The sequence below is a fragment of the Zalophus californianus genome, chromosome 13, assembly GCF_009762305.2.
Source record: "Zalophus californianus isolate mZalCal1 chromosome 13, mZalCal1.pri.v2, whole genome shotgun sequence".
NCBI lineage: Eukaryota > Metazoa > Chordata > Mammalia > Carnivora > Otariidae > Zalophus > Zalophus californianus.
In genome coordinates this window covers 36,032,215-36,051,434 of record NC_045607.1, presented here as the reverse complement: position 1 = coordinate 36,051,434, position 19,220 = coordinate 36,032,215, and the positions used below count along the sequence as shown (strand labels likewise).

The window sequence follows — 19,220 nt, the reverse complement described above, 5'->3', positions numbered from 1 at the left end:
GAACTATCCTTGCATTCCAGGAATAAATCTGCCTTGTCACAGTATATAATCCTTTTAATGTGATGTTGAATTCAGTTTTTTAGAATTTTTATTGAGGATTTTTGCATCTATGTTCATCAGGATTATTGGCTTGTAGTTTTTGTTTTTTTCTCATGGCGGCTTTATTTGGATTTTGTATCAGGGTGATGCTAGCCTCATAAAATGAATTTGCAAGTGTTCCCTCTTGTTCTATTTTTTGGGAGAGTTTAAGGATTGGTTTTAATTCTTTGGGTGTTTGGTAAAATTCACCTGTGAAGCCACCTGGTCCTAGTCTGTCTTTGATGGGAGGTTTTTGGTTACTGATTCAATTTCTTTATTTGTTATTGGTCTGTTCAGGCTTTTTATTTTTTCTTGATTCAGTTTGGCTAGGTTGTGGGTTTCTAAGAATTTATCCATTTCTCCTAAGAATTTAGAAGAAATTTCTTCCTTCTAATTTATCCATTCTTCTAAGAATCTATCCATTTCTAGATTATGCAATTTGTTGGTGTGTAATTGTTTATAGTAATTCTTACATTCTTTTTAATTTCTTAATTAAAAAAAAAATCATTTGTTGTAGTGTCTGCTCTTTCTGATTCTATTTATTTGAGTCTTTGCTCTTTTTTCTATTAGTCTAGCTCAGGATTTGCCAATTGTATTTTTTTTTAAAACCTCTTGATTTTGTTGAGTTTTTTCAATTGTTTCTCTATTCCTTATTTGATTTATATCTGGTCTAATCTTTATTATTTTCTCTTTTTCTGCTAACCTTGGCTTTCTTTTTCTCAATTTTTAAGCTCATTAAATTTCAGACTTTATTTTTTCTAATAAAAATGCTTTTTTAACTTCACTCCACATATTTTTTTATTTTTATTTTTTTAGATTTTATTTATTTATTTGACAGAGAGAGAGAGAGCACAAGTAGGCAGAGTGGCAGGCAGAGGGAGAGGGAGAAGCAGGCTCTCCACTGAACAGGGAGCCGGACATGGGGCTACATCCCAGGACCCCAGGATCATGGCCATGAGCCGAAGGCAGCCGCTTAACCGACTGAGCCACCCAGGCACCCCTCATTCCACATATTTTAATATGTACTATTTCTAAATCTGTCTTGTTCTAAATAATTTGTAATTTCTACTATTATTCCTTTTAGTTATTATAGAAGTATATTTCTTAATTCCCAAACAAATGGAAGTTGTTGGATAAACCTTTAAAATTATCTCAGCTTGATTTCTAATTTAACTTCATTGTAGTCAGAGACTGTGGTCTGTATGATACCCATCTTTTAAATTTGTTGAGACTTGCTTTATGACCTATTTTCTGGCAATTTTTCATCAATAGTATCTGTGTGCTTGAAAACAATGTCTTCTCTGCTGAGGGCATTGATTCTATATATGTCCATTTTATCAAGCTTCACAGTTAACTTTGTTCAAATCTAAATTCTTACTGATTGTTTTGTCTGACCTCTCAATAATGTAAAGATATGTGTTAGAATCATTTTCTTTATTGTGAATTTGTCAGTTTTTCCTTATAGTTCTAGAAATTTTTGCTTTATATACTTTCATACTATGTTATTAGGAGCATACAGCACTATAATTGGTATATCCTGCTGGTGAAAAATGATCTTTTATGTTTATATATGGATCCTCTTTATCTCTAGAAAATTTTTTTGCCCTAAAATTTACTTTGTTTATCATTATACCAGCTTTCTTTTGCTAGTATTTGCTTGACATATATATCTTTTCTATCTTTCTGCTTTCAATTTCTCTATCACCTTTTTTAAAACTTTTGTAGTAAATAGCATATAGCTCAATTTTTTAAAAAACTGAGCAGGAAGGAAAAGGAATGAGGCCCAAGGAGGTCACTTCAAGTATCTAGTTGGCTGGAGACTCATGGTACCAGGAACTGAAACAGGGAGTCAGTCTCAAAATATCCCACTCCACCCCTATTCCTGACCCTAAATCCTCTCTCCTCCACAGGAATATCATTCCATGAGTCACTCCCCTCCCTTGGGGATTCCCATGGAATATAAGGCTCTATCTTCTTACATCTTTAAAATAAAACCTTCTTTGATATAATTTCCTCTTGTAGCTGCTGCCTCATCTCTCTTCTACCCTTCACTGACAAGTTTCCCGAGAAGTTATTCCTGCCTATTCTATCATTTAGTTGTTCATTCCAGATCCCTTAATTCTCCTTATCAAATGTGTCAGAAAGTCCTCTTAATGCCATCTCAACAATATATTTTAAGTCTGTGCCACCTGCTTTTCTCCCAGATACTGTTGTGATGCAGGCACTTACCATGTCTTGCCTGCACCTTGTTCTAGGAAGGGATTGCTGATCCTTTCACAGGCTAGCAGTGATACTCACCTATCAGATTCCTTACATCTTACCTGGTGCTCACCTAAGGCCTTCTGGGGATCTGTGGAGTTTGAGGACTTGTCCTTTAGCTGAAGTTATGTAGGACACCCATCCACACTCCTCATCTCCCATAGCTCCAGCCCCTGAGATCAGAGCAAAGGGATGGCTCGTTTTCACTGGTCACCACCTCCAGAAGTCGGTGTCCCTGTGGCATTTTGGAGCCTGATGCTGGAGAATGGTCCCTGAACTCTGGGTATAGGCTCCCAGATGGTTAATTAGGCTGGGCTAATTGAATGCTGCCTTTGGCAGTCTTCATAATCAGACAGGTTTCCTGCTGGGAGCCAAACCCTTGGGTGTCCTTAACTGTCCCAGGGTAGTTTTCCTACCTTTAAGGACATATAGAATTGGGTTATGTGATTCAGTACCCCAGGAACCTCCTTGTTCTTGCCTGCATGGGAATATTGGTGCTACCTCTGTGTGGGTTAGTGAACAGGCCTCAGAGTCCTTATCCAGCGGGTAGAAACAGGTGTGTCATTCTTCCTGTACTAGGTTCCTCAACAGGTACACTATTGCAGTTTTGGACAAGATAATTCTTAATTATGTAGGACTGTCTTTAATGTGGGATACTTACCTTCCCTGGCTCTTGCATGTGAAATGCTGGCCCCCAGTTCTGACCTCTTCAAACACCCCCACATATGTCTCAGTGTGGTCTAAAAAAGTTCGGCCCTCAGTCTAATCAGAAAGGCACCACATGGACACTCACAGGCAAGGAAGTCACTGAGGTTACCTAGATACTGAAATCTTATCATGTTTTCAGGTCTGTCTTGGCTTGTCTCCCAGACCTAGACCTTCAGCTGTCTGAGGCTGTGACTGAGCAGACACAGGACTTGGTCCAGAGCAGGTATGAATGAGCAAAGGAATAGGATCTGTGGTGACTGGATGCTGTAGGTGACACTGTTCAGTAGAAATGCTCTATAGGGTGTGCATGTAAGTTACATGTGTAGCCACTTTAAAAAAGTAAAAAGAAGCAGGTGAAATTAATTTAAATAATGTATTTTATTTAATCTAAAAACCAAAAAAATATCATTTCAACCTGGGTAAAAATTATTAATGAGATATTTCCCATTCTTTGTGTACAAGTTTTTGAAATCTGGAGTCTCTATTACATATACAGAACCCCTCAACTCAGATTAGCCACATTTCAAGTGCTCAATCGCCATGTGGCTAATGCTACCATATGGGACAGCACTAGAGAACTCTATTCTCTTACTTCCCTGCCCAACTATTGCTTATTTCCCCCTGCCTACAACATTGTGCGTGTGTGTGGGTGGTGGTGGTGGTGGGTGTGTATGTGAAAATTTTCAAACATATAGGAAGGCTGGAAAAATTGTAGTGTGAATAGCCACATACTTAAAATCTAATTTCGACAATTGTTAACCATTTGCTATTTGCATTATCACATATGAATTCATCTATACCGTCTTATTTTTTGATTATTTTCTACTTTAAGAAGACTTTTCTTGGGGCGCCTGGGTGGCTCAGTCATTAAGCATCTGCCTTCGGCTCAGGTCATGATCCCAGGGTCCTGGGATCAAGCCCCGAATTGGGCTCCTTGCTCAGCGGGGAGCCTGCTTCTCCCTCTGCCTCTCCCCCTGCTTGTGTTTCCTCTCTTGCTGTGTCTCTTTCTGCCAAATAAATAAATAAATAAAAATCTTTAAATAAAAAAAAATAAGAAGACTTTTCTCTTTGTTGGAGGATGGGTTGGAAAGACACTCAGGAAACTGTTATCTCTTTGAACATTGTTCTACAGTCTAATCAGAGTTTTTCAAATTTTCAGGGCAGAAGTCTTGAAAGACTCCTCTCTTTTTCTCTCCATTATCCTCCCATAATCTTTTTCCTCTCTGTGGATTCCCAGAGACACAGCTTCTCTTTCCAAGGGGGCGGTGGGGGCTCTTGCCTCATTCAGTTCCCTCTCTCAGTCTACCACTAGGTTAGAGGTAGGCTTTGGGGCCAGGAAGGCCCGGGCTCCATTCTGGCCCTGCCACTCCCTAGCTGTGCCTCATATGTAACACGAGGATAATGGAGTTGTGGGAGGTTTAAGTGAGATCAATTTGTGAAGTGTAATTATTCTAGCAATTATTAAAATAGTAGGTTGGGGAGAAAAGGGAGAGAAGTTTATTGCTTATGAATGACCCTCTCTTTTGTACTTTGCTGGGGCCTTGTGAACATTTAGGTCCCAGAATTTACCTGGTACATTGTAATCATTTCTATTTCTGTCTCCTATCCAAGGTAAAAAGCTCCTGGAGGGCAAAGACTGTGTCTTTCTTCTCCCTAGCCTTAGCACCAAATGCAGGGCCTGGTTAAATAAATATTAGTTAAATAAATGAATAGAGTTCTAAGTATCACAGTTATCTTTTAATGGTACTTTCAGAAAGTTATAGAAACTTGAAAAGTCAGAAAGGAAGGCAACTTAGACTGTACAGATTCAATCTGTCATCAGTCTTTCCCTCATTGTGCATAAGGGCAAAGTGAGGCTCAAGAAAATTTACTATGTTTACCTGAATATGTGTGGCTAAATGCCCATGGACACACCATCCAGGAGGGTTGGGGAAGAGCAGTCCTCTTGGATTAATCAGCTCCCTCACATTCCTGAGGACAGCCAATCTGTGGTATACTTCTTACATTTTTTGGCTTCTTTAAGCTGACACCAATTGAGTTTATGATTCTGGAGTCTGGCTGTTCTTACGTTTGGTGAATGAGGTGGATGGCTTGGCTGGGATTCAGGGCTATTCTATTTGGGTGGGCATGGTTTCTGAATATTTATTTATTTAATTAAGGGAGAGAGGGAGCGCGAGGGAGCGCTAGAGAGCATGGGGGGAGGGGCAACGGAAGAGGAAACTCAAGACAACTCCACGCAGAACCTGATACGGGTCAATACCCTGAGATCACGACTTGAGCGGAAACCAAGAGTTGGTCACTTAACTGATCGTACCACCCAGGTGACCCCTGAATATCTTTTCTAAAGCTGCTATAACTTTTGTTGCATTCATTAATATACAAATAAGGTGTTTGTTGTCAAATGTTAAAAATATAGATTGCCAAAATAAAATTCAATCACTGGTAACCCCACCACTCAGTGAGAAGCACTGTTAATATCACATGGTATAGCTCTCCAGCTCCCATCTGTGCATACGTTTAAGGTTACAACTAGAACATTCCCAGCCCTAACTGCCCTGTATGCCCAAATGAGGTCACATTTTTATGAATTCCCAGATTTTGTAGACTGTATTTTTTATCCACATGTCAGTGTCTACCCCCATCTTCCCGGTCTCGCCACTTATTTTTGGAATTCCCTAGGGCCTGCCTCATGGAGTTTATACTTCACGTCTCTTTCTTCTGTCTCTTTTCTCTTTTCCATCATCATCACTTGGGGCCAGAAGAGACTAGGCTTCCCCTGGCCCTGGCTATCATGGCCCCCTCTACCTTAGAGCTTCAAACCTCTGCTACTTGGCGGTCACAGGTGAAAGTGGGGAACTTTCTGCACTATGGGCATTATGGGGGAGCTCTGGGGGCTGGGTCCTCAGCTTGGTTCTTGATTCAGTGTGCTGAAAGGCAACTTCGAAAAACTGCTCTCAGGACAATGGCTTGACTTATAAGGAAGAGGCCTGCTCTGAATGTCAAAGATTGCATATTCATTCCTTCTCTTTGTATTCTTTCTATAATAATTCAAATCTTCCCCCAGACAGATGCTCTGGGCCCCCAAGGAAGAAGCTCACATATTTCCTTCCTGAGCAAAATGTTGTCTCCCCCACCCCTGCTAGCCCCCACCATTAGTATTCTTGCTTAATTTATTCCTAGAGATTTTATATTTTTGGCTGCCAATTTCAATATTTTTGCTCTGTTGTGTTTTTAAATTAATTATTACCATTATGTAGGAAAAGTCACTACTTTTTGTATTTTTTTAAAAATAATCTTCTTTATTGAACTCTTATTAGTGTGGATAGTTTTTAGCATAATCTCTTAAGCTTTCTAGATATGTAATTACATAATACATTATTTTTACCTTTTATGCTCTTTTTAAACTGTGCTAAGTTAAGTGAAAGTGGTAAGAGTGAGCATTCTCACTTATCCCTGGTTTTCATGGGAACATCTGTTTTCTTACCATCAGTCATGATGTTGGCTACTGGTTTGAAATATTTTTCTTTTTAATCACGTGAAGAGAGTACCCTTCTAATACTGCACTTCCGGTTTTTTTTTGGTTCATTTGTGTATTTATCAGGAATGAATAATGAATTTTATCAAATGCCTTTCTGCCCCTCATGGAGGTGATTATATGGTTTTATTCTTTTTACCTATGTATATAACTAATTACAACAATATATTTCTAAAAATATCAAACCACCTTCAGATTCCTAGAATAAGCTATATTTGTTTATGGAGCATTGGTCTTTCAATATTCTGCTAGGGATATAAATATGTTATTTATTTTTTAGAATTTTGATATCTGTTGTGTTTTTATGCGATAGTTGTCAGGGTTAGTATCAGGGTTATGCTAGTTTTAGAAAATAAATTTTGTAAATTAAAAAATAAAGGAAAGTTCCTACCTTTCTCTATTCTTTGAGATAGTTTGAACAGCTCCAGTTGTTTGTAGGATCATTTCTTAATCCTTTTACTTTTTTGGAGTAGACTATTTTTTTAGAGCAGTTTTAGTTTCGCAGCAAAATTGAGTGGAATGTACAGGGATTTCCCATGTACGTCCTGCCCCCGCTATCATCTGGCACCACGATGGTACATTTGTTATAATCCATGAACCTCCATTGATACATCAGAGTCAACCAAAGTACATAGTTTACATTAGGGTTAACTCTTGTGTTGTACACTGTAAAGGCTTTGACAAATGTATAATGACATGTATCCAACATGATAGTGTCCTGGGAAATAGTTTCACTGCCCTAAAAATCCTCTGTGCCCACCTGTTCATGCTTCTTTCGTCTCTGGCCCCTGGCAACCACTGATTCTTTTGTCTCCATAGTTTTGCCTTTTCCAGAATGTCATATGGTTGGAATCATACAGTATGTAGCTTTTTCAGATTGTATTCTTTCTCTTACTAAGATGCATTTAAGATTCCTCCATGTTTTTTAATGGCTTGATAGCTCATTTCTTCTCAGTGCTGAGTAATATTCCATTGTCTTAATGTACTTTGGTTTATTTATTCATTCACCTATGGAAGGGCATCTTGGTTGCTTCAAAGTTTTGGCAATTAAGAATAAAACTGCTGTAAACATCTATGTGCAGGTTTTGTGTGAACATAAGTTTTAAACTACTTGTGTTAATACCAAGAAGTGTGATTCCTGGATAATAGAGTAGAATGTGTTTAGTTTTGTAAGAAACTGCCAGACTGTTTCTATATAGCTGTACCATTTGAGTTCCTTTCTATATTTTTTTACATAATATTTTAATGTTAAAATTTCACCTGGATATACCTAGATGGTCTGCCCTGGCCTCTCTAGATAGTTTGCCTAGTACTCAGTGTGACTTTTCATCTAAACACTCAATTCTTCAGCTCAGGAAATTTACTTTATTTCTTTAATTATTATTTCTCCATGGGCTCTGCTCTCTACTTCTAGAATGTCTATTATATAAGCGTATTTGAGTTCCTGGGCATTTCCCCTCTCTCTCTCTATTCTTTTTTTCCTCCAGACGTGTGAGATAGGTTCTCGAAGTGGTCTTTCCTGATTTGATTTTTAATCTGAAAGTAAATTTCCTGCTTTGCATAATTTCCCCAAATTCATGTATGGATTGACTTTTGAATATTATTTAAATAGAATATAAATTTGGGGATTTTACTATTTTTCCATTTTTTAGATTCTAGTAACCCTGGTAATAAGGTACAATACTTGATATCTTTTTTCATATGTCTAGCAATTTTCTTCTATTTGTTCACTTTAAAGAGGGACCTAGATCTATGTTTGTTTGGTATTGTAATTGAAATGGTTGTAGGGGTGCCTGGGTGGCTTCATCGTTAAGCATCTGCCTTCCGCTCAGGTCATGATCCCAGGGTCCTGGGATTGAGCCCCGCATCAGGGAGCCTGCTTCTCCCTCTCGCACTGCCCCTGCTTGTGTTCCCTCTCTCGCTGTGTCTCTCTCTCTCTCTGTCAAATAAATAAATAAATAAATAAAAATCTTAAAAAAAAGAAATGGTTCTATAAAAATTATGTAGCTTAGTTTCAAGCATGTTGGCTTCAGACAGTGGAGAAAGAAGAGGAAAACCTGGTTGTTTATGGTTTAGTGGAGTGGGTGTAGGGTGGTGCTCTACTCGGCCATGATTAGAGCAGGAAGAACTCCTGAGAAGACGAGAGAAGTTTGCTGCTGTTCTGGGCAACTTCTTTTCAATATTTACTGAGGCAGCCTAAGGTTAGGCAAAGGACTATCTCCCTTCTCTAACTGGAATGAGCACCCAGGTTAGGAACCTGCTGATCATTATCCCTACTTTTCTGTGCAAAACAAAAGATGGGCTGAGTCTTGGCCTTTCCTCTGAGAGCAGACAGTTGTGTTCCTAAAGTGACTCAACTTGTTTCCTGCCTGTGCCCACCTCACCCTTATTCCTAGTCCTCGCTGTCTATCATAGGGCTTAGGGAGGCTCTGGGGGACATACCCTCCACTACCTCCCGGAGATGCCCTTCCTTAGTCAATGCATCCATCAATATGGTTTAATTTGCACTCTATCTTGTAGAAATCCCTTAAATTTTCTGGACCAGAATTTGTAACAGAGAGGGGTTAAGTGCATGGGTTCAAATTATGATCTATAAACGAAGATCTGGAGACTAGCTTTTGGCAGGTTAGAATACGAAACTGATTTTTACAGTTTCACCACTAGGTGGTGCCACCAATTACTGAAAACAATGGTTGGATCGTGGGACAACCAAGAACCACTTGTATCCGGAACAAGCACAATTTTGTGAGCTTGTATGGAAGTTGTATGCACTTGTGCGTATGTGCACGAGTGTGTGCACACACAATTCTCGGTGCATGAGTTTACCCACAGAGCAGTTTACAAGGGCCCACAGGCATGTTAAGTGCATGCATAGGTCTGTGCCCTGGAAAGTATGGGCATGAAGCTAAATGATAGGAACTCCAAAAGGCTGACCTATCAGCTGTGTGGTCTGAAACTCCAGTCCCTCAGCTAGGAAGGCAGCCTGTGGAGTGTGCAGAAGACCAAACCCTATGGGAGAAATACAGTCACAGTGCTACAGAACAGCTTTTCTGACACAACCACACATTCCTCTAAAGTCATCAGTCCTGCAAACCCTTCTGGACAGTCAGGACTACAAGAAGGTCTCAGTCACTTCTGCAGTCCCAGAGGACTGTGGTCTCTATACCTTCCCCCAGGTGCTCAAAGCATCTTATCAAATACCCACCCTGGGATCCTATCTTCTGTCCAGACGGGAAGTGACTCTGTACTTAAGAAAACAAATGTCACGTGTATGTGTGTGTGAGAGGGGTGGAGCGTTTAGTGTCCACATCTGTCTATCGATGTCCCTGTTATCTCTGTAGAAGGTCCCCAGCTGATCTCAGACTCTCACTCTGGATTGCCCCCCTCACTCCAGGAATAGTGCTGTCTTCATTACCTGCTGTACAGAATAGCCCACAAAGCTGGGAAAACTTAAGCAAGTTGCTTCCCTTCTCTGGCCTCAGTTTCTCTAACTCTTCAGTGACGGCTGGGTCTGGGTGATTCCAAGAGGTCCTTTGTGCTGACTGAAGCCCTGCATGTCTGCAGTTTGCAGGGTCCTGCCCCCATCCCGTGGCTGGTGTGGAGTGGGAGTCTCCTTAGAGAAGAAGGAGAAAGTTCTGTTTGCTTTTTTCCTCTTCTTTCCAGCAGACTTCCCTCCTTAACAGGCCCTGAGAGAAGGCAACTGGGTTCCCAGGGCCCCAGAGGCCATAGGAGGAAGTTCTCACTCCGGCATCATTAAAAGTTTAAGTGGCTTTCCCTCTGAGGGTGAAAGCCCCTGGATTCATTAGAGCTGCTGCCCCCTGAGTCCAATTTGGTTGAAGGGATCGTTTGGCGTTTTCATCCAGAGAAGGTTTTCACTAAGGGTTTGGGGCCTCCCTGAGAGAGCTCATCTCATTGAGGTCTGAGAGGAAAAGTCCCCAGAGGTCACTTCTTGCCCTGGCACTTTTCCAGAGGAGGAACCTGGCTGGGTCAGGGGAGGGGCTTGCCTAAGGACACATGGAGGCTGGCTGCTGAAAACATTCCTCCAGGGGGCAGGGCAATGAGCGGTACCAGGGAAGGGTAGGGAGGGAGGGTGGGGGGCCTCATTGTGGAGGGCCCCTGGGCATCTGCAGCTTATGGAGTGAGATGGAGAGCTGCATGTGCAGAGGAGCTTTGAGGATGGCCTGACAAGCCCACAGCAGAAAGGATTCCCCGGGGAGATAGTGGGTGCCTGGCCCTGAGGCATGTGAGCTGGATGGACAGTGCTTGTTTAGGATGCACAGAGCGGATTCGGGACTAGGAGGGGCAGGGGAGTCTGACTACTCAGGTTCTGCCTGCTTTGTAAGTTCTTCACCAGGAAGGAATAGCATGTCACTCCTGCTGTGCAGAAGGTGTGGGATGGGGCCAAAAGCCTGCCATTTATGGCCAGTTGAGACTGTTGAACGGGGAACCAGGAGGCTGGGACGGGGTCTGGCCTCTCTGAGCTCAGCAGCCTCCTTCCTGCCTCCTGAGCATGGGCTAACACCCAGACCGGGTGGGACCGAGGACCTAGAGACAGGGTTCAGCTTCCCTAATGATGAAAATCTGCCCGCAGTACCTCACTGAGCTCCTGAAGCACGAGACAATTCATTCCATAGGGCCTGTCCCTGTGCTGGAGGACTCGGGTGGCAGGACAGGGAGCCAGAGACTCAAATGCTGAGGTCTCTCTGGTCCACACTCCACTGCAATAATATTGATGGCAAATGTGTGTCAGGGACTAGTTTAAGTGCTTTATAAATCTTAACTCCTTGAATCCTTAGAAAACCCTATGTATGGGGGAAAGTACTCTTATTGGCCATTTTGCAGATGAGGAAATTGAGGCACAGAGAAGTTAAGTAACTTGTGCACAGTCACAGAGCTAGTGAGTTGTGTTGTTCCAGAATCCACATTATTATTGGCTAAGTTTTACTGTCTAAGAGTGGAGGGAGCTGAGGCCAGGGAGGGGAAGGGACCGGCCTGGTCACTTGGCCAGGTGGCAGAGATGGGGGGGGCTGGGCCTCTTGTCCCCAACCTCAGGGCTCTTCCTTCCACAGCCCTGGCTGTCCCCACCCAGCCTCCCCATGGACCTCCCCAGAGTTAACAGTCCCCTGGCCTGGCGCTTGGCAGGCAGCTCCAGCCCAAAGAGGCTGCGCCCACATTCCCTGGCTGCTCTCCAGCCCGCAGGAGCTGAGACAACAAGGTCCAGGGACTGTGAGGGCTGAGCAGAGGTGGCCGAAGGGGAGGAAGCAGCAAGGAGCCGCCGAGTGGGAGGACTGTCCAGCTCCCGGATGCTAGGCCTCGTGGGCTTGATCACTGGCGCTGCTGCGGCCGTTCTGCTGCTGCTGCTGCTGGCCGCCTGCCTGTGCCGTGGCCGGCAGTACCCCGGTGTGGAGAGGAACCGCCCGGCTGCGAGGACAGACCGGGTCCGGTGGGCCCAGCCTTGCTTCTTCCCGCGCCGGGGCCACCTGGGCCGCCCTCACTGTCTCCATCATCCTGGCCACGTGGCTCGCATGCACCATGCGGGCCTCCAGCACCACCACGGCCCCCGAGGCCGCCGCTGACACCTGTGAATGGCAGCCACTGCCTGCCCTTCCATCGCAGGGACTCGTGGACACCCGTGCTCCCGTGCAGAGGGGCGCCTCTGGGTGGTAAACGCTGGGTACTGTACCCGGTCCTGCTGGGCTGCTTCTGCATACTATGCCCCAGAGAACCGAGGGGCACCAGGTGTGGCCCTGCGCACATCGAAGGGTGACGGGGTGAGAGCAAGCGGGGCCCTTTGGGGATGGAGCCGCCTTGTGACTGTCACTCCCAGCGGACGCCGGTGCACGTGGACGCCCAGAAGACGTGCCGCGCTTCTGGAAGTGCTGTCTTCTGACGTACTGTATGTACTGTCCGCAGGCCCCTGGCCCGGGGGCTAGCTGGGAGGGGCCGGCAATGCCCTCGTATTTGGAGAAGGCAGTACGAGGCTGCAAGGTCCATTCACTTGTGCCTTGATGCAAGAAAATAAAAACCACTAAGAAGCTTTTGTGAAGAGGCTCTTGATTGTAACTCAGGTGGGAGAGGGAGCAACCAGGCGTGTGTCCGCACTGCCCTGGGACCTTCCTCTCGGACAAGGAGTGAATGTCTGGCACAGGCGCCCTCTGCCTGTGGGCTGGAGGGCACTGTGGCCGGCCCTGTGGTGCTCTGAGGGCAGTGGGGAGGGAACGCTCGGGACCCAGGCTTTGAGGGAGGATTTAGGGTTTGCACGCAGCCCTGCCCAGAGAGGGCTGTCCGTGTACCAGGGGGGCTCTGGGCCTCTGTGGGACAGTCCAGGGGCTCAGGGAGAAGAGGGATGAGGCCACGCAGGCTGGCCCCCAAGGCCTCTACCTCCAGCGCTTTTCCCAGCCCATCTCCAGGGCAGACTGAGCTCTGGGACCTGCAGAAGCCCCACTCTGTGGGCTGTGTTGAATTCAGTATTTCCTTGGTAACTGGGTCAGGGTTTCTTATCCAAGCCTTGAGTCTTCAGCTCCCCGTGCTCACGGGTGTCTGTGTATACCAGAGGGGTGGAGAGGTTCTTTAAACTGCAGGAGGTGGTGCTGGGTGGCCTTTGGAGAGTGCTTGCCTCCTCGGGATCTCAGTTTCCTCTTCCCTAAAATGGGATAGATAGCGGAGACTCCTTCTTGCCAAAGCCTGGAGACATGTTCCAAATATCCCATGAATAGCTGGCAGAATTCCACAGGGAGGAAGGAAATCTTGTTCTGAGGTCTTTAGCCTGTGCTTGGGTGGGAAATGGAGGGAGGAGATCCTTGGGGGCCAGGAGAGGTGGTGGTGGTAGTGGGGGCTGACTCGAGAATAAGCCAGAAAGTCAGGGGCCTGGTGACTCATTGGAACAGAACATCCTGTTTCTTTTCTATTTCCCAGTGGATTCTCCATGAGGCCTGGGGGGTGTGATGGGGAGGGTGAGGCGAATTCACACTGACAACCACACTAGATTTCTGGGCTGGGAAAGTAGGCCATGGGTCAGTATGTATTGCTGATTTTATCTCTGCTGTGTCCTTCAAATCCTCCTCCGGTCCCGCATCCCCATGTTTGCCCTAGCTTGTCCCCCCAGCCTGGATTCCTGCCCACCTCCAACCCTGCCCTTTCTGAAGCATCTCTGCGTGGCCTGAGGGATCTGCCGAAATGCCTCATCACCCTAGGGGGAAAGTCTCTGCCTCTCGGTTGGCTATTCAAGGCCCCCTGATCTGGTTCCTGCCCCTTGCCCCTTTTCTCCTGTCCATACTGCTTTGTCGTCATTGGCCCCAGAAAACACCTCATACCTTCCCCTCTCTGGGTCTTTGCTCAAGAAGAATTTTTTGCTCCCTCCTATAGGTTTCCAATTTGTTACAAGATTTATTTTTGTATTTATGTTGGAACACAATTACATTGTCTCCTTCCCCCGAGATTTATGGCAGGATTCAGGGACCCCTACCCTCCTAGGTCTGAGAACCTTTGAGGGCTCCCTGCCCCCAGTGCAAAACCAGCCAAAACAACAGATGCTCAGGAAAAATTCTCAGAACCTCATGCTCTCTGGAAAAGTAAATATGATTGGAATAACCCCTGCCAGAAATTTGGGGCTTGTGGGATACCAAGTATAGCAGTAGGGCCCCGAGAGGATTAGGCCTCTGAGTTCCTGGGGCCTTGCTGAGGGGGCTCGGGTTCCCACTCCGTCCCTGGTGTTGGGGATCTGAGAACTGGGAAACATTTAACAGATGGACGTGTGTGGCCTGCTGTCTTGGACGTCTCCTCTCCCTCATCTCTCTGCGGAGCCCCATGTCAAACTCGGATGGCCTGCCTGTCCTCGGTGTGGCCTGGAGTCTCTAGGAGAGCGCTATTCTCTCTGTTCTAGGATGTCTGCCACCATCTTTGCCTTTCCTAATGTAAGGAAAAGTGTGGGATGTGGTCTTTTTCTGATCAGTTGAGGATGGTGGATCTGGGAGGACACATACATATCTAAGTGATAGTTATCTTGGGGAGTCCCATGGCATCTGGTGTCCATGGGCAGGGGCTGTATATCACAGGATGACAATAATCACAAGAAGAAGAGAAGATACCCAGAAAAAACCCTTAGTACAAATGTCTCTGAGCTGTGGGCAAACAGGTATGGCTGTCTTGATCTTTTCAACTTGCGTGATCCCGCTGCTGCCACTTGTTACAGGACAGGGCTGTGGGGGGAATGGTCGAGGGCGAGGATCCTGGACTGAACGTGCACTGTGGCGAAGCCATCTGCACTTCGTCCATCTTTATCAGACATTGCTCCTTTTGCCCTGGGCTTGAGATGCTGTGTTGGCCATTCCATGTGGCAGACTGCCCATGTGATGTGAAACCCCGCGGGGCCTTCAGAGCAGACTGCACCTGTCCTCACAACATAAGCCAGGTCCCTCACATTGTGCCATGCAGCATCCATTCAGATACTGAATGCCTTTTGTGAGAATGGACCAGAAGGCCTATTTTACTGATGAATCAAGGAAGGGCCCCCAAATCTCAGAATCAGATAAGGAAACCGATACAAGGCAGAAGGTAAGAGGGCTGAGCAGTCGCCTTTGTTCCAGTTTAAAACTGCTGAAAATTGCACGTCTACCATAAGTGGCCTCCAACTCTATGCATCCACAGAGAACAGGCAAACCAGAAGTCAGAGAACAAATAACTCAGCTTGAAACCCGGTTCTTCTGGTGTCTTCTACCTCCTGAATTGGCTCATCATGTTTCCTTCGCTCTGCTCTGGTTGCCCCGGTTAATACTAGTAATTCGAGGTGTCCAGCTTCCTGCCATGGGCTCAGCTTGCCCGGAGCTGCTCATGCGGAGGAAGAGCCCTGAGCTCATGCTGGAAAAGGGAAGAGTGAGAATTTGACAGGCTTCATGTAGTCCAAATAGTCACTCATTCTGTGCTTAAGCAGCCTCCTAAAACTGGTACTAAAGAAAATTCACTGGGTCCTTGGAGAGCTTGCAAAGGACCCAGGCTGTGTGACCTCAGGCTGGCCCTTTGCCCTCTCTGGGCCTTTGCACTCCGATCAGTAAAACTGTGGAAAGAGGTGATTGCTCTGTGGCCCCGTGGTACCCGGGAAGAGCACTGAGCTAGGAGGGAAAGGAGGGAAGCCCCCCTACCCCTTCAGCCATTTGGTGCTCTTGTTATCACTATGACTAATTAGCAGTAGGCTACAGGCAGGTCATTTAACTTCTGACTATATGCATTTTGTCTGTAAAATGGAGACAATATCACTTCCCAGGGTTGCTGGAGCCATTATATGAGATAATGCCTGGCTGTGTCTGGTACCTGGGAGCATTGTTTCTCTCCACTCCATTCCTCATAGTTTGGGTAAAGCCTCCTTTCTGGAAGTGGGGTGGTGTCAGGGGGTGGAAGAGCCGCGACTGAGTGAGAGGATGCAGCCCTTCTGGCGGACTTACTCAGCGGCCTGGCCTGGCTCAGCCCTCACCCGGAGCGGCCAAGTGGAGAACCCGACTGCGCAGGGCTGGAACGGCGCGGGTGTGCGTGGGTGTGGGGTAAGTGCAGTCACCAAGGGGGCAGGCAGCTGTGCAGGTCCTGGGCCCACACTCACAATTGGAGGAAGGAATTCAGGAAGTGCTCACGGCTACTCAGACATCTCGGAGCCTTGTCCCAAGCAGGACAAAGGCTGCAGCACCCAGGGATGAGTGGGCCATGGCCTGGCCTGTGGGGTGGCCCCCATGTCAGGAGGCCACGGCACCGCGTACAGCCAGCGCTGTCACTTGGGGAAGCCCGGGGTAAGTTGTCATAGCACCTGAGCGTGGGCGGCAGGTGTGAGGGCTGGGGGGAGGCCATGCCAAAGAGGGCTTCTCGGGAACGGGAACCACACGGCAAAGGAGCCCCGTCGGAAGTCACTGAAGGGGTTCAGGTCCTGGTGGGAGCATACCCTGACTTCTCTAAACAGCACTCTCCCAGCCCCATGTAGAAAAGGAGGCCGAGTCAAAGGGACCGCAGCCCCTGCCGAAGGCCCCATGGCCCTCGTGGTGCCCCTGCAGTGCCCCCAGCCCGACCTTGCCCAGGGTGGAAGAGCCGCGACTGAGTGAGAGGATGCAGCCCTTCTGGCGGACTTACTCAGCGGCCTGGCCTGGCTCAGCCCTCACCCGGAGCGGCCAAGTGGAGAACCCGACTGCGCAGGGCTGGAACGGCGCGGGTGTGCGTGGGTGTGGGGTAAGTGCAGTCACCAAGGGGGCAGGCAGCCTTCCTGCCCACCTGCGTTCCTGCCCACCTGCGTTCCTGCCCCCTGCCGGCGGCCAGGAGCTCAGGAGGCAGCAGATAGGCTGACTCAAGGACTGGCCCAAGGTTCTTCCAGGGGAGGAGACCAGGCTCATCCTGGATCCCCAGGAGGGGGAGTATTTTGTCTTTTGTCCAAGCAGACAAACTCTCTCGAAGTGGGTAGGCGGCACCAGAGGGCCGGGTTGGCAAGGTTCCCTCTGAGCAAAGTCTTCTGCTCCCTCTTCCTCAGCCCCTCCGTGTCCGGGGAGTCTTGAGCTCACATCTTTCAGGACAGCTCTTCTTCCAGAAGCTGCCAGTGGAGTTGACCACGGCTCTTGGGATCCTGGCCAGAGGCTTAGAAAACAGTAACAGACAGCAGCTGAGGTCTGATGGCGCAATGCGGAGTGCCCGCCGGCCTGGTGGGGCCGTGACCCGGGGCCTCAGACCGGCATCTGCTAGGAGCCCACAAGGAGTGCGGCTGGAAGAGCAGGGCGCCTGCTACCCCCCAGAGCCCCCTGTTTCGGGTGGGGAGCTGAGGCTCTAAGACTCGGCCCTGGTTGCTCAGCAGGTCACCTGCCACACGGGGCCATGGAAACAGCAGTGATTGGCGTGGTGGTGGTGCTGTTTGTGGTCACCGTAGCCATCACCTGCCTCCTCTGCTGCTTCAGCTGTGACTCGAGGACCCAGGATCCTCAGGGGGGCCCTGGCCGCAGCTTCACAGTGGCCACGTTTCACCAGGAGGCTTCTCTCTTCACGGGGCCGGGTCATCATGCCCAGCCGCCGGTGGCGGGTGCCCGGGACTTCTGGACCTTCATGTGAGGCCTCACAGTCCCCAGGATTTGTTCTGCTGGTGGGTCAGACCCACTCACCCCCCAGTAAGCCTTCCCTGGTGTCCCACTCCTCCAAGGCTGTATTGGGCGAACTCCCCGTCCCAGCCCAGCCCAGATTGCTGTGCCCGCCAGCCTGGGAGATCTGCAGGGCTGGGACCATGTGGAATTCAGCTCCGAGCCCTGAGAGTTCAGCTGGACCCTGCCCACAGGCTGGGGCCTAGGAGAGGCCTGAAGAGTGAGTGACTGACTGGGTAAAGTCGGATGGAACTGAGGCCAGCTCTTCTGATTTACCGGGGACTGCAATATCACTGGAGCTGACTGGGCACAGAGCGCTAGTTCGCTCAGGTTACCCCAGCGTGCCCGTACAACTGGTTCTATTGCCACCAGAAGAAACAGTGCCCCCAAGTGGACATTTTTACATTTTTATCTGCCCCTTTGATCGAGTCGTTCGGTTCCTTGCAAGGGCACATTGCACAGAATCCAACCCTGAGACCTGTCCCCTGCCGGTTGCCTGAAATCAGACCTGCAATTCTGCAACCAAAGGGCTGCTTCCTTGGGAACAAGTGATTTATTTTATAATTGAAAATGTATATCCTTAGGGCGCCTGGGTGGCTCAGTTGGTTAAGCAACTGCCTTCGGCTCAGGTCATGATCCCGGGGTCCTGGGATCGAGCCCCGCATCAGGCTCCCTGCTCAGCTGGAAGCCTGCTTCTCCCTCTCCCACTCCCCCTGCTTGTGTTCCCTCTCATGCTCTCTCTCTCTCTGTCAATTAAATAAATAAAATCTTAAAAAAAAAGAAGAAAATGTATATCCTTATATAGGTCTCTCAAGAACCAGGGCTAAAAACTACAAAAGGAAACAGAAGAGGAAAAAAAAAGTCACAGAAAGTACAAGCTGTTTGATTAACAGGAAAGCCAGAAAGAAGACTTTGAAACATATTTTGAATGAGACTTTATTACTATATTCTTAGAGGTCACTTCTGTTCTTAGAGAATGTGAGTGACTTGCGTCACTTGGGAATGATAGAAAAATCATGAACTGAAAGATAATTCCAAATAAATTAAAATGTTATGTTACATCGAGAGCATGTAACAAAGCTCTTGTTTTTGTCACAAAAAAAGAGATGCTCAGTTTTTATTAATAGAAAATCTGTTTTTTTTTTTTGTACCAGGAAATAAATCCTGTGCCATATTTAGAATATAGTTTGAAGGGTGCAAACTTCTGGGTCTCCTGGCTCATATGTCTCCATTCAGCCCTGAATGGAGAGCCCTCTGCCTATTGAAGGGGGCAAAACTGACCCTTCCAGGGGTCTGGCCTCTACGGGTACCCAGACAGGCCATCTTAGCCACAGGAAGGACTCTCAGAGAGAGGCTTGTGGCTGCAGAGGTGCAGAGGGGGGAAGGGGCCAGAGAGAGTGTCAGGCTGGCAGAGAGGGATGGAGTAGGGGAGCATGGGGAAGGGAGAGGCATGGCCCAGGGACAGGAGTTCCTGGGAGCTTGTTGTGGTCACTCTGGACCCAAAAGCCCCCAAACGGGGCCTTCCTAGATGTACGTGGAAGGGAACG

General features: G+C 47.3%; 2 protein-coding genes across 7 annotated transcripts; both read left to right on the top strand.

Annotated features, from left to right (window-relative positions):
- Positions 1-11,711: 11,711 nt before the first annotated feature.
- On the top strand, positions 11,712-12,613 carry HRCT1 (histidine rich carboxyl terminus 1). The gene has a single exon (XM_027616788.2). The coding sequence runs from the start codon at positions 11,884-11,886 to the stop codon at positions 12,154-12,156; it is 273 nt and encodes a 90-aa protein (XP_027472589.1). The 5' UTR covers positions 11,712-11,883; the 3' UTR covers positions 12,157-12,613.
- Positions 12,614-15,948: 3,335 nt separating this feature from the next.
- On the top strand, positions 15,949-18,341 carry SPAAR (small regulatory polypeptide of amino acid response). Of its 6 annotated transcripts, none has more exons than XM_027616782.2 (3): positions 15,949-16,113; positions 16,532-16,783; positions 17,079-17,417. In XM_027616782.2, exons 1-3 carry the CDS (start codon positions 15,994-15,996, stop codon positions 17,370-17,372), a joined length of 666 nt encoding a protein of 221 aa, XP_027472583.2. In that variant the 5' UTR covers positions 15,949-15,993; the 3' UTR covers positions 17,373-17,417. The 6 variants fall into 6 exon arrangements, with proteins under 6 accessions (XP_027472583.2, XP_027472584.1, XP_027472586.1 ...); XM_027616783.2 differs by lacking the exon at positions 15,949-16,113 and adding an exon at positions 16,127-16,353 and having other exon boundaries at positions 16,521-16,783; XM_027616785.2 differs by lacking the exon at positions 15,949-16,113 and adding an exon at positions 16,128-16,353 and having other exon boundaries at positions 16,612-16,783.
- Positions 18,342-19,220: the final 879 nt, after the last annotated feature.

What these genes read in the sequence shown, in the direction of transcription:
- HRCT1 (XM_027616788.2), top strand. Translation starts at nt 11,884, where the DNA reads ATGCTAGGCCTCGTGGGCTTGATCACTGGCGCTGCTGCGGCCGTTCTG.
- SPAAR (XM_027616782.2), top strand. Translation starts at nt 15,994, where the DNA reads ATGCAGCCCTTCTGGCGGACTTACTCAGCGGCCTGGCCTGGCTCAGCC. An exon ending in CGGGTGTGCGTGGGTGTGGG is followed by an intron (nt 16,114 to 16,531) that starts GTAAGTGCAGTC and finishes GCACTCTCCCAG; the next exon opens with CCCCATGTAGAAAAGGAGGC. An exon ending in CGGGTGTGCGTGGGTGTGGG is followed by an intron (nt 16,784 to 17,078) that starts GTAAGTGCAGTC and finishes CCTCTTCCTCAG; the next exon opens with CCCCTCCGTGTCCGGGGAGT.